Source organism: Eurosta solidaginis, chromosome 4, assembly GCF_040869045.1.
Source record: "Eurosta solidaginis isolate ZX-2024a chromosome 4, ASM4086904v1, whole genome shotgun sequence".
Classification (NCBI taxonomy): domain Eukaryota; kingdom Metazoa; phylum Arthropoda; class Insecta; order Diptera; family Tephritidae; genus Eurosta; species Eurosta solidaginis.
In genome coordinates, this window is record NC_090322.1 from 228,773,081 (window position 1) to 228,785,313 (window position 12,233).

General features: G+C 36.3%; 1 protein-coding gene across 13 annotated transcripts in view; it reads left to right on the forward strand.

The window, feature by feature from the left end:
* Positions 1–12,233, forward strand: part of Neto (Neuropilin and tolloid-like) — a 218,338-nt gene that overhangs the window by 155,942 nt on the left and 50,163 nt on the right. For all 13 annotated transcript variants that reach the window (XM_067784961.1, XM_067784949.1, XM_067784955.1 and 10 more), the window contains one exon: positions 4,224–4,355. In XM_067784961.1, coding sequence (XP_067641062.1) covers positions 4,224–4,355 — 132 coding nt within the window. The remainder of the gene's footprint in view (positions 1–4,223; positions 4,356–12,233) is intronic.

Below are 12,233 nucleotides of genomic sequence, written 5' to 3' on the forward strand. Positions count from 1 at the left end.
TTTTTATATAATGGCGTAGCAGCGCTCGTCGAATGGGTTTTCGTCCTCATTGTAGTACTCCTGTATTGGTGCATGGACGAAGATGACTGAAGTTTGCCTTAATAGGAATAGTGACCAGATGTTCATTCATGAACTGTGTGAATGACAGTGCTTGTCGACCAAGTCGCCTTCTTCCTAATACTAATGAAAGCGTGTCAAAGAGGGGGTCTCTTTAACCGATGATTTCCTGTATTTCTCATTGGACTGTGGTTTTATATGTTCCAAACCCTGCATTCAACGTAAACGGGAAAATTTGGTAGAGTTAAACGTTCGTTTAAAGAATCGTGTCATTCAAGCCCCCACACAGCTCCATTCTCCTTTAGAGTTTCTTAGCCTCTAAAAAGTTTGTCCACCCTACCCAGCTATGACTAATGCTAACTCCTTTTCACCTTTGCCAGGCTTCATTAGCTGCTTAAATAAACACAAAAACTGCAAGAATCTACCCTCTTCCCATTATAGGCCACCCACAAAACTATCGAGCATCGTTGCCACGTACATTTTTATAAAAACGGTAAAAGTTCACAACTGACATTCACTTGACCATGGTAAGTTTTTTTATCAAGGGATAACCGAACGAGCTATCAAAAGAATGGAATTGAACATAAACGAAAAATGAAACTATCAAACTGTCAAAGCTATCAAATAATAAAGTGACTGTTAACTGCAGTTTGATTATTTCGTATTTGTTTTGTTTGGCAAAACAAGAAAAAAGGTGCAGTTGAAGAGCAAAATTATTGAAAAAATTTCATTTGGTCAAGATGCCACTGCTTTGGACAACGGGCTGAAAAACTCTTGAATTGGCCAATTGGCCTATTATGGCATGGTCTGTTGAATAATAAAATGGGGAGAGTGGTATCAATAAGTCGTTACCGAGTCATGGTTCGTTAAGCAATTTTAAAATAATTGACAACTCCCATATTCATTTCAATTTTAACGTTTGCTGTTGTGAAGAATAATTTTTGTTTAAATGGTTAAAAGTACAGGAAAAAATGCATTTCCACCTACTGTCTCAAGTACTTAATCGAATATTAATATGTACATTGCGTCCGTTATTGTAGTGACAGCAAAAACACTCCTCCAAAACAGCGCTGCCGCTGTAACTGTCCTTAGCGGTTATATGTACAGCAGCGATCACAAAAATAGCAATGCCAATTTTTATCAAATTTCGCCATTTAAATTCTCTTTTTTCTGTAATTTAAGGAAAAATCCCTTGAATTTTGTACTGAATGAGATATTGCTAACCAAAGTCGAAAATTTCAAACTTTTTATTTAACGTTCGTTTCGCCTCAGAGACGAATCGCTAGTGTAGTTTCACTATGTTAAGCGATGGCATTTAACAGTTGCTTTAGTCATACTGTTTGACATAATGTAGAAAACGTATAGGCCAAACGAAAATGATACAGAATACCACTGCTAGACGAAATCGTTTGGAGTCGATTCGTTCGTTTGAGCTATCGTTCGCAATACAGGATGAAGCCCTTATTGTTTTCTGAATTTTTTGAATCTGCAATTGTGTGGCCCGTGCAATTTTAGTCTAAAAATGCAAGTTGTAGCTCTCCCGACGTTCTCATTGATTTTTAAAATTTTTTTCGAAGGGTGTTACAGATTTTCTTCCATATAAAAATTAAAATCATATGCCACTGTATATAAGTCCACTACTTAAATTGTTTGGAGCCGATTGCAATGGGGAGGATGACACCCATCTAATTATACAACAAAATAGTTGCGCTTCTCTTAAACATCCTCTCGTTGCGTTACAATTTCGTGTTGTCAAATTGATACGGTGTGTGGCTCGAGAGCAAACAGTTTGTGCTCAATGGCTTTCCCGACATCGAAGTGGCCATAAACACTGTATCCTATCACTGGCCCTGCAAGTTGAAACGACTTCCGTGGAATTTATGGGTAGGCCTCTAAGTTATGAAGCAGTTCCGGCCGTGTGCGTTGGAGGGAAGGCTCAGAGAAAGTTCAGAAGTGGATTGCTACAGGTGGTGTTCGTTCTCACCTGCTTTGGATGTAGTTGCAAACTACTTTCTTCAGGACCTTGAATAATGGCTGTCAATTGGTGATCCCCGAAGGTTTTGTGGAGTATTATTAATGATGGTGGCCATTTGCCGGAAATTGAACATGTATGTTGCGAATATTAGCATAATTTAAGAATATTCAAAACCCATAAACCTAGTAGGATGTATTAAAGCTGCCTAAAGCTCGCTATCGCAGATTAGGTTGAACTGGACGATCAGTAAAAACCTTACATAGACTAAATGTGTCTACAGTGTTACCAGAATTTCTTGGACGACCAAACACTAAAAACTCCAACTAGGTACCAGGACTTTTGATATAAAATAAATCCGTCCCCTTGGCGAATACTAAAAGTTTTCAGTGATCAGCTGTAGGCCTTGACTTGGCGATCACAGGATACGATCACAGAACGTGCTCAACCGTTTGTTCTTGCAGCTCGCACTTCCTACATCTGCTGTTACTGAAGAGGCCTAACATATAAGCATGTGACGCCAGAAGGCAGTGTCCAGTTTATGTGCCCATCGCGCCTTAAGTGTTCTCTCTTTAGAGTTGTAAGTAACTTTATCAGTCTAACGTCGTTGGATTTGCAAATGATCTAAGACATTTTGCTGTTCACGCTTTTCCTGCTTAATGGATCGTATGCAACTCCTATCTCCTTTTGTAGGTAAATTTTTGGTCAAATGATGCATTGGAATTGTCTTGTTGAAGATTTCGAGACGAGCGGGAATCCAGACACTTTAGTAGAAGATTGTTGATAGGTTTGAAATGATTTGTTTTCAATCTATCACCTTTTCTCGCAGTATTGTACTCTTGATGATGTCGAGATGGACGGAAGTCCGAGCACCATGGCAGAAGTCATCCCTGTCATCCCTTACTCTCTGTTGGATTCATAAAATACAGGCAATAGCATACGTAATTGATTTCAATTATTTTATTGAATATGCGTATTTGTGAATATGTTGTCGGAGTGTACACGATGCCAAGCAACACTGAATCAAATTGAGATGATTAACAATGTCGAATAGACTTGACTTAGCAACAGATGTAAAATTATTAAATAGGAGGTTGGAAAGGAGATATTTCCAAGGTATCCGCTTGAATTATTGGCTTTAGTTATTTAAGGCAACAAGTATACGCTTTTAATTTAGGAAAACCATATCAGAGCTGAAAGAATGCGTGCTTTGTTTGTTGAAATCCTGACACAAACAGCGGACACGTTGATACATTTTATTTGATCAACACATGCATGCTCTTTTTCTCGGCCGCACTTCACCATCATAATTTTCTCCCTATGATTATTATCATTATGATTACTTTTTTATTTTTTGCCTGTATCTGCCTCTCTTCAATTTTTTTGTAAATATTCACTTTGCTTTTAATTTACCTTTGATGTCTTGAGTTGGTTTACGCACAATCACCTATTCTTTCTCTTATTGTCTTATACTATGTTCAAACAGAAAAATAAATTGAGGCAATTTCGATTTAAATTGAGTGGTGTTCATACAACTCAATTTAGCTTACACAATAGTAATTTGACAGCTGGTTGGCTCATCTCTACAGCAACAACATACCTTTGTTCAGACTCTCAAAATGTGGGTGTTGGTATTAGGCGAATGGAATGGAATGAAAACATAAAGCTTTGAAATTTTTGTGTGTTGTAAGAAAATATGTTCAATGTTTTGGTTTCATTTTGAGTATGCCATCTTCTTTTGACAATCCCTACTCCAGTTAAATGAAAAAAATAAAATCAGCTGATGAGATGAGCCAACCATATAGTTGAGCCATGCGTAGCTGACGTTTAAATCTACTCAATAAACACACTTTACAAGGTTGCATTTGCAGTTTGAAACAATTTGTTACGCTTTTTTTTTAAATTCGCAATTTAATATTACAATATATTATATGATAAGTTGCGTAATAAATTGCCCAAATGGTATAAATTGCGTTTATATCAACTTCATCATGCATTCTCGGCTAAACTGAAATACCAAAGGTCGATGAAAATTTTTTGTAATTTTTGAGAACAATACACCGGATCTTAACATCAGTTATTTCTTACTTAAATTTAAATGATATAAGCGTAATGAGAGTAATTTATTTTCATCCTTCTTAATGTTCAAAAATCTCTCAAAATAATCTATTTTTCTCTTTTCTGAAAATTTCAGAAACAATCATCCGAACAATCGGAACACATGATCATCATAATGATTGTATTTGGCCTTATATTGGGTGGCATGATTGTTACATTCCTAGTTAATTGTATACGAAAGATAATGCACGATCAGAAAATAATACGGGTAAGTAAATTAAAAGAGTAATATAGATACATGAGTAGTAAATGAATCGTAGGAAACGCTTGCCAATATCATACTAAAACAAATAACAAAGATAAAACGAACGCATTGTAGTATGTAAAACTCAATAGAAACTTAATTAGGAAATTCACTAGCTCATGCATATGCAGTAAATCAGAATCAAAAACAATTAGTAAGTAGTAAATATTTAGAAAGTGAAATCGTTGACAAAATGCTGTAAATACCCACACACACAGGTTTGGTTATTTTGCATGATTTCGAAACTTTTTTTGAATTTTGATTATTTGAATGTTTCAACTCACAATTTTTTTTTTTGAAATTCATTTGAGTTATTCATTTATTATTTGCATGTTTGTTTTGTGCTTATTTAAGTAATCAAAAAAAAAAATTCGTTGGTTGCATTTGACGGATTGGGCCACTGTTGATGTTTCTCTCTCCTTTGGGATTTTATGTCTCCATTTTTTGCTACTCTCAGTAATGTAGTAGATTTATTGAATTGTTTTTAAAAGAAATATTTTTGTCAAAAATTTTAAATTCACGTTAAGAGAAGAGCTGAGCTTAGTTCCTTTTCATAGCCGTTATGTTAAAAGTTAAATTTCGGGGTAAAATTTCATTATGAATGTCTTGTACAAATTTCCTGTACAAACAACGTGAAAGGCCAGAGGGAATACAAAAAATTGTCTCCTAGGTGTATGCAGGGCCGGATTAACAGGTAGGCGGAATAGGCAGTTGCCTGGGCTACCGATTTTAGGGGGGCTCCGAAAAATGAAAAAGAATTCTAAAGTTTTCTTACAAACATAAAATTCTAGATAGTAAAAGAAAAATATAATCAGAACTGAAAATAAATTTTACTCAAATAAATAAAACTCAATTGGACGTATTCAAAAGGCGACGACCTAAAAAGGACATTTCTGACTCACTTGACAAATTGTATGAGCGTGCAAAGAAATTGTATCGAAGTGAAAGGAAAGTATTGAATAATAAAAAAGGTTTATAACTTTTCTTCAGTTGGATGGTCATACTGGTGAAAGTCTAGCGAATCATACTATAAAGTTTCTTACTGAAGACTGCGGTTTAGATATTCAAAATTGTAGAGGACAATAATGCCACAACGCATTAAACATTTCCGGGAAGTATAAAGGTGTGCAAACAATAATTTGGAAGTGTTCGAGAGAAAAGTTCTTCGAAAGATTTATGGACCTCTACGCGTTGGCGATGGCGAGTACCGAAGAAGATTTAATGATGAGCTGTACGAGCTATACGCAGACATCAACATAGTCCAGCGAATTAAAACGCAGCGGCTGCGCTGGCTAGGCCATGTTATGCGAATGATAGATGATGCTCCGGCCAAGAAAGTGTTTCTATCGGAACCCGCCTATGGAAGCAGAGGTAGAGGGCGGCCCCACTCCGTTGGAAGAACCAGGTGGAAAACGATTTAAACTCTCTTGGTGTGACCAATTGACGCCGGTTGGCAGAGCGAAGGAGCGACTGGTGCGCTTTGTTGGACGGCCATAACCGTTTAGACGGTAAAGCGCCAATTAAGTAAGTAAGTAAGCAAGAATATTGAGTTTGAATGAGAATGAGATCTATGTTCCCCGTTCCGCGCATTCCCTTAATTTGGTTGAAGAGCAAGCTTTGAAGTGCTGGTTTATGCAGTAGATTTTTTCGCCATTATGCAGACATTATATAATTTTATTCGCTTCCACCTATCGTTGGGGCGTATTAAAAAATAAAATAAAGAATGAGAAAACGTTGAAGACGTTGTCAACTACACGCTGGGAAGCACATTCGAATGCGACGAATGCAGTTTACGATTCATTTGATATCATTTTAGAGGCTCTAGAAATCAGTGCTGATGATGAATCACAAAATACTAATACTCGTTATGAGGCGACGCGTATCGCGAAGAAAATGCAAAAATTCGACTTTGGTTTCATGTTGATTTTATGGAACTCTATTTTAACTGCTTTGCATTCAGTGAGTAAGTCATTGCAAAGTGAGAAAGCAGATTAGCAAACGGGTGGTTTTTTGTACGGATTGTTTAGGTTCAATGATTTCGGTTTGTTAAGTTCAATGATTTCGAGGAAAAAACAAAACAATTATGACCTGGTGTAGGTTATACAGAAATCGTAAAACTTAATCGTCGTAGAAAAAACTAACCTAATGACGGAAGCAGCCAACCTTCTGGAGCATACAGAAGTCCAGGAGTAGAACTTTCGTCTCGCGATGATTTTAGGACAAAAGGTTTTCTCGAAATCATCGACAATCTTCACAGTGAAATCAAACGACGTGCGAAAGTGTATGTGGAAGTTTCAGAGAGATTTGCATTTCTCTCTAAGTGATGGAGACCTCTACGAAGCTATAAATAACTTAGTTCGTTTTTATTCTAAAGATTTGGAAGAGTTTTTCATTGAAATGAAACAATTCGAAAGTTACGTGAACTCCAGATACACTGATGCACAAAAAACTCATAGTCATTTGTATAAGATTCTAATAGAAGATCAATTACCCGATGTATTTCCTAACACAGAAATACATAGCTCTTCGGATTTTTTAAACACAAATTGTTCTGCCGAACAATCCTTCTCGCAATTAAAAAGAATCAAAGCTGCTGAAAAAGCTACAACGCCACAAGAGCGACTCGAGATGTTAGGTATACTTTGCATTGAGTCAGATTCATTAAAAAAAATCGATAAGATGATATAATTGATGAATTTGCCGAAAACAAATGTAGAAAACGACATGTTTAAAATGTGGATAGTAATTTTATTGATATTATTATATTGTGACAATGAAATTTCTATGAAAGGTATAAATTTGTATTTTTTAATCGAAAAAAGAAGGAAACGGACATTGAGGGTTAGTCCGGCCCTGGATGTATGCAACATTTTTCCTAAAGCTGTGTTATCCAAAAAGAAAAAGGGCGAAATATGACAATGTCAGAGTTTGTTTCCGAAATGCTCCTTTCATGGTTGATCGGATTGTTAGCCGATTGTATTCGTGTGAAGGCCGCATATACATATTTCGTTGCACAGTCAAACAAATGATTAACTCTGTACTTAAGTAACACGCCAGAGAAGTTCGTTGCAAAGAAGTCATATGATAAAAAAGTATGAAAAATTATTACATACTTCAAGGCGTTCTTTGTACAAAGATTTGCACCGCGGGCACCCTAGTGAAATTTTTTGCAAATCATTCCTTAGAATTGAGCCTTTCGTGCCCAAGATACGAATTTTGATCTGATATATATTTAAATAATATGTCCGCTTGTGGAAAAGTCTCTCAGACTAAGTATTGGAAAATTTCAAAGGACCATATTGCTTTCCATAAATACAGCTTCATATTCTAATCGAAAAATTAAATGTAATAATATTTTATTGGATAATAGAAGACCCGGCAGACGTTGTCCTGCCCTAAATTTGGCTTATCTGCATACATTTTAATAAGCTATTTCCGTCTGACTCTGCCCTCCCCCGTCTTCACTTTTTCCTAATCCTTTTATTCACTCCTCCTTCCGTCTTTTTCGCTTCATCTATCCCCATCTTCGTCTCATTCTATCTCTTTCTCAATCACCTTCTCTCTTTTCTCTTCTCTCAATTCCTTCTCATTCTTCTGCATCCCTTATTGCCTATCCCAGAGGGTGGTATGTATTTTATTCCAGTCCCAGTCCCAGTCCCACTCCGAGTCTCAGTCCCAGTCCTAGTCCTAATCCCATTCCCAGTCCGTCACTGGATAATATATTACTCTGTAGCAAAGCACTCATCAACAGCTTTCATTTGATATCCATATTGTATAAACACTGTCTAGGCATTCACTGGCCCACGTTTTGGCCTATATCTCGAGACCCTGTACCTGTAGTAACCACCGCGTGAGGTTTACGCAACTTGTGTGAAAGTTTAAACAAAATCGACCGACGCATCTCTTCAAACACTGGCGACCAACTAACATACATTTTAGCCTTTATTTTTATATATATAAATTTTAATTTTTCACACTTCACTATAATATTAAAACGAAATGCAGATTTTCGTTGCCTTTGAAATACGGCTTAAAAATTGCACATGGAACAACTAAAGACTCTCCTGTATTAAAACAAAATATCATAGTACCTCTATATCGCGGTCCCCCTCAGAAACCACCCTCCCCCCACCCTCTCGACGGGCCTGGTGATGTGCTATACTTGATATCATTCGATATATGTAATATTTTTTATTGATAAGCAGGTTTTTTAATTAAACACCAAGCACCAAGCACGGAAGTATATCCGCACCACCTGAAAATATGAGTGCCACTGCGTATACGTAACATTATAATATTACGTAAAAACAAATAAAAAAATTGCAATAAAATAATATTGCGACTATAAACTGAGATATAACCTATCCTATATTTCGAGTTAGATGAAACTACACACGGGGTGCAAAACAAATTCAAAATCGGTTCAGTAGTTTAGGAGTCCATTGGCCTCAAACCTGTGACACGTGTTTTTTATATATTAAGATTTTAGACGCTTTCTTTATAGCTACCCAGACAGCATTTTGTGTGTTTGTGTCGACATAATCCAGACAGTTTTGTGTCCCGACATTACAACTTTGATCACTTAACGAGCATGAACTGATCAAGATCAATAACGCTTCTCAAAGTCTTCGGGTTGTGTCTTTATTGCTAAAATAACAAAAGTAATAACTAGGGAAGAGGAAGGCACCACCGCCCACGATGGGCAACACAAGCATTTTTCTTCCTCTAAAAGCGTCCGGATACCGCAGGCAAAGGAGTTTAGAGAATTGTCTGTTGCAGTAGGCGTTCGTGTGGTCGAAAAATAGTTCTCGAGTTAGATGTTATAGAACCAAAACTGGCTGGGCCATAATACTTCCTAAAAATTCTGGTAGAACAAGGCAAGAGAGGATACCGATAGGGCCTTATGACATCCGCCACAGTGTCCAAAAAATGGAAACTTAAATAGTGACGGTTTTGATTTTATATTGGCGAAGGGACTACACCGCCAACGAGGAATATGTAATATGTATACAGCTTTTGCAATTGACGGCGAGAAACACCATCATCTCCTTTAGGATTGGCTGGGACAAGCAACATTATACCCCTTACTTTACATGCACATCTTTAGACGAAGTTTGGACGTCACAAGGCTCATCAGGTATAAATCAATCAGTTGTGCCCAAATAGGATTGAAATCATCCTACACAGCTTATCAACTCTTGAAAAAGACCATTGCTGACCACAAAGTTTTCCAAATATTTAATAAGTTGTTAAGCTACGCATTACTCAACGTTTTGACTTTCGAGTATCCAGTCTTATAAAGAATTTTTAAATGTATATTAAATCGATCAAAATCAGAAAGAAAAAAATTCTTTAATATTTTGAATCATTCCCACGTGCCTGCATTGAAGTGAAAAAAATAATAAAACGTAAATGCATTCAGCTTACAGCAAAATGCTTTCCCGCATATTTGGTTTTACCTTTAGGTCTGCAACGACTAGCAACTTTCATATTTTATATTTTAGTGGCGCGCTATCCCCCTTGGAACATATCAGGTGCTGACATAAAAAGGACAAACCATTTAAAAGCTGTGAATGTGTAACATTTTATTATTTCACACATATGCATCTTATGTAAGTATCCATGGCTGTCAGTCTTTGGCTGTAAGGTATACGATGCATATATCATTTGTGCGTGATTGCATAGAATGCAGACTATATTTACCAACGAGGTCGGATAGTAAACTCCTGTGAAGTTTTTAAACAAAGGAAAAAGTTGTTTCAGTTAACTGTCACTGTCTTTATTGAATAAACCATCACATTACACTATTTAATTATTAAAAGGTGATATCGAATGCTCTTTATGCAAAATGTTCACTACTGATGACCAATTTATGCTTGTCATACTACGCTGCTGTTTAAGATATAATATGCAATAGAAGACATAAAAGAATTTGACCACCCTCATATGAGTATGACATATATGATAAGATGGTATAAAGTCATGCTGGTAGTAAATCACCAAAACTCATATACGTTCGATATTTATGACTAAGTTTTGTTTCAGCCAATATGATGTTATTGCTTTGCGTTTTATGATATAACATTATACATATACTTATATATACAGAAATATATGTGAGTATGTATCAGCGAATTATATGACACCTTCGTATAATCAGGTGACCTGAAATACTGCTTGTGAAAAATCAAGTCAATCGATAACTTTTTAATATGTCATAGCTAAAAGAAAACTTATAATATGATATGATGCAAAAAATATATACCAGTCTATTACTAAATCACATCAACTGATATCTAGAGCACATCAATGTGACTTCATGTGATTTGTCTTTACCCCAAGCGATATGTAGTGATAAAACCTGATGCTATTACCAAAGAGCATACATAACAAGAGACGTCAGCAAAGAGCATACATAACAAGAGACGTCAGTTCGTATGTTTGATATCAAACACTCGCTACAAAAGATTGGGGTACTGACAGTTGCTTTCCACTTTTCATTTTAATTTTCGCCGTATGTCAAAACACTATAACAGTGTTGCCAGAACATTTTAGCAGAAAAAAAGCTATATGGACAAAAATTAAAGGCTAAAAGAAGTGAAATAAAATTTGTCAAAGTTAAGAATAAATATAAACAAATGCAAGGCGCGATAACCTCCGAAGAGATTTTAGGCCGAGCTTCTCTTCCAATTTGCGTCGTGTTCCTTTTTAATTTTTCCTACAAATTGGCGGGACTCGACCTACTTGTTTTATGCCGACTCCGAACAGCATCTGCAAGGCAGATGAGTTTTCACTGGGAGCTTTTTATGGAAGAAATACACTCGGAGTGCTTGCCAAACACTGCCGAGGGGCGACCCAGCTTAGAAAAATTGTCTTCTAACTGAAAAAAATTTTGATGTTACTTAGTCCGGGGTGTGTACCTAGGATCTTCGGTGTTATAGGCTGAGCACACTACCATCACACCGCGGTGGCCGCCACTAAGAATAAAAGCTAAAAAGGTTACTTGCCCATATAAATAAATAAGACCCAAAATATTTCAATATCACAATGCTATTCATCATCTGATGTATGAGAATTAATGAGATAATTTCTCATAACAAAGTCGTAGCAGCATACAAATTGTGGCACAACAAAATCGTGGCAATATTTCTTATAGAATAAGAATAGGGGTACAAACTCAGCCATTTTGCAGAGTGACAGGTTACCTAGTTCAAGTCGATTCGCTTGAATGCACTAAATTTAAAATTTTGTTTTCAATTAATTTTTTCGCTGGCCATCTTATTGGCTCCATCAATGGCAAGCTTTATAAAATTACCAAGAAGGAAACGTGATTTTGAAATAAATTTTTAATTCAGTGTTATATCACTTGTATTAGGCTCAACTTGTGACTAAAATCTATAACGAAATTTGTTTGTTAATCGATCGAAACATCTAACCACCAAAACTAGACCTCTCGTTCTGATAAGTCCGTTGTTTCATCAGCTACATATGTACATATATACAAAATTTGTTTTTTGGAAAATCCGACATTACTCCTTTATGTGCTGGAATAGCCTTTGTTCTGCTACAATTAAATGATTGAACGATTTTTGAATCTGTGCAGTAGTGAAAAAGACAAAAATATCAAAATTGTGGCTACTTGCTTAAAAAGCACCAAAATTGACAAAAAGGTACCAGCGCACCAAACAGAGTCCGAAGTGGCAACTGTGGTTTTCGCCGTGTTTTTGCGGACAGCCTTAAAAAGAAATGTCAGTAACCCCAATCTTAATCAGCGAGTAGTTTGGGTTCGAAGCAAACATGTTAAGTGATGTCTTTTGTTGATTTATCCTCTTTGGATATAGT